Source organism: Cynoglossus semilaevis, chromosome 5, assembly GCF_000523025.1.
Source record: "Cynoglossus semilaevis isolate Cse_v1.0 chromosome 5, Cse_v1.0, whole genome shotgun sequence".
Classification (NCBI taxonomy): domain Eukaryota; kingdom Metazoa; phylum Chordata; class Actinopteri; order Pleuronectiformes; family Cynoglossidae; genus Cynoglossus; species Cynoglossus semilaevis.
The window spans coordinates 11,456,831-11,461,980 of NC_024311.1; the positions used below are offsets into that span (position 1 = coordinate 11,456,831).

General features: G+C 39.9%; 1 protein-coding gene across 1 annotated transcript in view; it reads right to left on the minus strand.

The window, feature by feature from the left end:
* The window catches only part of pde8a (phosphodiesterase 8A), a 43,535-nt gene that overhangs the window by 3,155 nt on the left and 35,230 nt on the right, over window positions 1-5,150 (minus strand). The window contains exons 15-21 of the mRNA XM_017032654.2: window positions 4,054-4,102; window positions 3,432-3,567; window positions 3,112-3,310; window positions 2,324-2,541; window positions 1,310-1,442; window positions 1,224-1,232; window positions 1-2 (exon numbers count right to left, since the gene is read on the minus strand). The exon at window positions 1-2 is cut by the window's left edge and continues 154 nt beyond it. Coding sequence (XP_016888143.1) covers window positions 1-2; window positions 1,224-1,232; window positions 1,310-1,442; window positions 2,324-2,541; window positions 3,112-3,310; window positions 3,432-3,567; window positions 4,054-4,102 — 746 coding nt within the window. The remainder of the gene's footprint in view (window positions 3-1,223; window positions 1,233-1,309; window positions 1,443-2,323; window positions 2,542-3,111; window positions 3,311-3,431; window positions 3,568-4,053; window positions 4,103-5,150) is intronic.

Below are 5,150 nucleotides of genomic sequence, written 5' to 3' on the forward strand. Positions count from 1 at the left end.
CCCTACAAAAAAAAAAATTCCAATCAAACAATTAGTTTTTATCTGATGACTGATGACCTCTGACAATGACCCTGTAAGATGTGGTTGAAGTTGATTGTCGTTTTTTTTGAAAAAATGTTAATTGTATAAATGCATAATGATAAAAGAAAAATACAAAGAGAAAAAGACGTCGATGTCTCAGTTTGTGAAATCCGATCATCGTACCACACCCTCGTACCCAACGACCTCTAAAAGCAGTTCCATGTATATCAGAGGATTCTTTACTTGGTCATCATGATCATCATGAGGTAGACCAGCAGAGCCGTCTCTCTGAAGTCATGTGATCCGCACTCTACTCTGAGTTTCTAACCAAATCCACTGAAAATTATCGAAAGCAGAAGAAGCTGAAGTTTGTTTTATATTGTTATGGACTAAACTTCACAAAAGTTTAAAACGTGACACGTTAAATATCCAGTGTTTTAGAATTGATTTCCATTGATTATATTATCCAATCAGACAAAGGGACAGATTAGAAGGTTTTAGAATTGATTTCCATTAATTAAATTATCCAATCAGACAAAAGTGAATGTTATGTTTTAATGTAAGCCTGAACTCTGTTGTTGTTTATTTCCACCTTTTAAGGGCAGCAGGATGTAAATGTCAGTCGTACATTCCACACAGAGGCGGAGAAGATGGAACTGAGTTGTAAAATTCTCTCTCCACAAACACACGTGTGCTCAGGCTACAGTACAGTCTACAGAACCTCTCTGGTCCTAAAGTACGGCTACAGTAGTTGAAGTACAGCAACACAACAGCTGTGGTTTTCTGTGGCCTGATTGTCACCATGTGTATGTGACACAAAAATGATCCTTCTGTGAAATATAACATTCAAAGTAGAAATATATTCATACAACAGGTTCCTTGGTGTAATTTAAAAAAAATAGATTAACAAAGATCATACACACATGCATATATGTATATATTTATATATATGTATATGACCATATACTGTATATATATATGTAATATACAGTATACTTAACATATAATACATATATACATACATATATATTCATATGTATGTATATATTTTGATACATATACTATATATAAATATATATGTGTGTGTGTGTGTGTATATGATTGTCTTGTACCTTCAGCTAATGCTAGCTTGTGACCTACAATTGTCACATTTGACAGGACACCTCACACGTGACAAATTTAGCTGCTGACTCTTGAATCACTGAATCTGACTTTTTGGTGTGTGTTACATTTTGACCAAACTTGTCATGGAACACAGTTCACACAGCAGTTGAAGCTGAACCCTCACCCCGTTCTCCTCCAGAGCAGCCAGTGGTTTGTTGATGCTGTTCACAAACTTATTGACATGTTCAAAATGTTTGGTCATCTCGGTGGCCAGCACCATGTCGATGATGGCCTGCCGTAGCGTTCGGTATTCATTCCTGAAGAGGGAGACAGTGAGGAGAAAAGGGAGATCAGACGTGTCGGAGATCAGGAGGAGCAGGAGCAGAGTGTGGAGATGACAGAGGAGTAAACAGCACAGAAGGCCATGTGAACACTTCTCTTCCTTTCACTGCCATGACAGTGGACATGAATGGACGCATTGTTCAGTCTGCAGCCCCTCTGAGGGGAACAGCACATGTGAGCTGTTCTGCTCTGAGACTCAAATCACATTACTGTGCTGCTACTGTCACAACACACACACACACACACACACACACACACACACACACGTAACTTAAGTTTTATTGGTACTTTACTTCATTTGTTCAAATACTACTTCAGTTGACAGTTTTATTCTGAATACAAGGCAGTGACTTGGTTGGATACTAGATCAATATTTCATCAAATTCACATATATTCATGATACATTCAGTATTGTCAGTTTTGCACATCCAGACACAATAAAGTAAAAGTAAAAGTCAGATAGCGATCCTTCCCTAGCATTTTTTTACTCTATCAATTTTCTGTCATCTGACAAAATCTGAAATTGTACGTCATTTAAATGTATAATTATTGCATAATATTTTGGCTATTATGTGTTAGTATCTATCAAAGTGAAAAAATAACTAAAATTATTTATTCTTTAATTAAATTTTATTTTTTATTATTTTAATAATAATATAATATAATAATATGATAATAATAATCATTCAATGTGTTTTTCAACTATAACTATTAAATTATTAAATTTTTAATACATTGTCTGATTGTCACGTATCTATTATTCCTCAGTTTTTACTTCCTACCACTCTGCTGCTCGCCACAATATATACACAATCAAAATAAACATATCTTCGAATCTTTGAATCCTTGCTTTTACCTCTCGATGTTCTTGAAGATGTTGCACTTGTCGTCTCTGGTGGTGATCTGGAAGGCCAGCGCTGCGTGGTGACTCTCTAACACAGCCGTGTCGTTGTAAAGGATGGCCAGCTCGCTGCCGGCGTTGCACAGGAAGCTGTTGGTGCGGCCCGGGTGGTCCACATCGTGAACAGTAGCAGCGATCAGGGCGGCCACCTCGTCTATCGGATCCAAACTTTGCTGGTGACGCAATCAAAGAACAGGGGCAGAGAGAAATTTGTTAAATTGACTTTGGGAAAATGATAAATAAACCTCTTGAACGAAAACACCAAAAATGGAATAATAAAAATGAAAAAAAAAAAAAAGTTTGGGAGATGACACAGCTCCAGGACTTCATTAACCTCGGCTGACATAACAGTCTGATGGAGGGCACTGCACTGAGATCAGGAATAGACCGTGTGTTAATGAGCTTAGCCTGTGAACACCTCAACTGTTTACTGGGCTACTGACACACTAGGGAGGAGACATAAAAATGACAGACTGGAGGACTGACTGTGGACTGACCCAGAGCAGGAACTTTCTTGATTTAAAAAAAAAAATTAACAAAAAAAGCCCAACAAAAAACAACAACATTCAAACACCCAAAAATGTAATGACAAAAACATTAAAATAAACATTTATCTTTAATTTATATTATATATGTATTTAAGCCAGTGTTACTGAAGGGAACTCCCAAGGGGTTAATGTAATTCTATCCAACATCCATGTAAGAAGTCTCCATATTGCCGGTAACTCATTCCTTAAGTCTACCTTGACCCTCTCCTTGCAGAGGAAGTAAGCTGTTGCGTGCAGGACGTCAGCTGCGTGGCTGGAGTTGTGGTAGGAGTTGCTGGAGTGGTAGTTTGCTTCGATCACTTGTAGCCAGGACCGCAGGGTCGCCTCCGGACAGTTGAGGAAGTCACAGACCCCAAAGCGAGCAAAGATCTTCAGGCCCAAGTAGGTCAGAGGGAGGAGGAGGGGTCACAGCACGACACTTTAATATCAGATCTCATCCCAAACGCTAATTCTGTACCAAACAAAGTTAGACACGCTCCCTCCGGCAGCTCAGAGCTGGGCTGCCGCCGCCTCACCGTTTCATGGTCGCGGCCTCCAAGTTGAAGATGTCGAAGTCCCATGAGTCCTCATTCTCCATGGTTTGGGCGATGTGAGGGGGTATGTCATTCAACGACAGTGGAGTCGTCAGGTGACTGGGGATGTGGTGAGGCTCTGTGGGGGAAGAAGAGAGGAGTCATTCACAGAGGAGGAAGAGGAGGAGGAGGAGGAGGAGGAGGAGGAGGAGTTCGAGGCTCAGAGCGACAGCAGAACGTGTTTTTACAGGGAAATATGGTCTGAGGGAAATGTGTTCAAGTCAATGATCTGAGGTGGACTGGACCAGTTCAATAATAACATTAACTATTGGTTTCATAAGCTGTTCTGGAGAACACCCCCCCCCTCTGCCCCCCCCCTTGCAATTTCTCCACTGTGGACAATTGAGGAAAATACTAAAATGGAAATTCAACTGCCCTGCTGTGGCCACCCTGCAATACTGCAGCGTCCCTTAAGGAGGGCCCACCCCTCACTTTGGAAAACACTGACATAATGTATCAAAACAAAAGCTGAATTTTCTCTCTTTTCGTGCAAATAAGTGCAAGTATCATAAAAAAAGTATAATCATAAAATTCCTATTTTATTTGAAGATTTCTGTAAACTTACGTTTTGAGGCGAGTATGTATTCATTTCCTGACAACCTGCGTAGTCCATCCTGTGAACATAAAAATGCGAGTGAGGAAGCAGGTTTTAAAAAAAGACACACAGTCAAATGTCATCTATTTCACCAGATGATGGCACCAGTGTCATCAGCAGGTACGATAACATTACTCCATATATGGTTAAAATATAATATTTCTGGTGAAATATATTTGTAAGGAGGATATATAATAATATATACATATATACATACATATATAAGTATATATAAAAATATATAATATATATATAAATATATACATTTATATACATACATATATATTTCATCAATAGATATACTTTAACGATATAAAAAAAATGTCAAACCCACAAAGCTGTGCAGTTTTTCTTTGGACACCCTACGGTCCATAAACCCCATTTTGAAAACCTAAGGCCACACTTACTACCACCGTGTGGCCAAAGAATAGAATTGATTGCTTAAAATCTATTACGGCATGAACATGTATTTTTTACAGTTATGCAGATGACACGTCCGTGTGCATCAGTCATTCATGTACAGAATATCTTGGGCGTCAGAGAGCACGGTGGGCGTGTGTCGCTGGAAAGAAATGTTTACTTCAAAAGTGAAAAAGGAAGAGGAGCGCGGCTCATCTTTGACCCCAGCATTGTGTCATGATACGGCCGCCTCTGTACACACTGGCTATTTAAAGACTTTTTCCCCAGAAAGATGACAGCTCTTCTCCTAACATTGACAAGGTCTTCTGGGTTCAGAACCACCACACCTCCACACAACAGACCAGTTATTCTGAAACCGACGGACGTCTGAAAAGACTCATGAAACCAACATGGCCGTGCGTGAACGACCACCCAACAACACGGACAAAAGTCCCATGGTTCTCTGGCTTTATCAACCACGATGATTTACGCAGATTAAATGTTTCAGAGGCAAACGTTTTGGGTGACACATCCCTGCGTGTGTGTGTGTGTGTGTGTCCACTGCACACATGCACACAGGCAGAGCCATGCTTATTCATCTGATCCAGAGAACAGGATGTTTCCAGGCCGGCGAAGTGGAGAGGAAGAGGTTCACGTGAATGTGACTG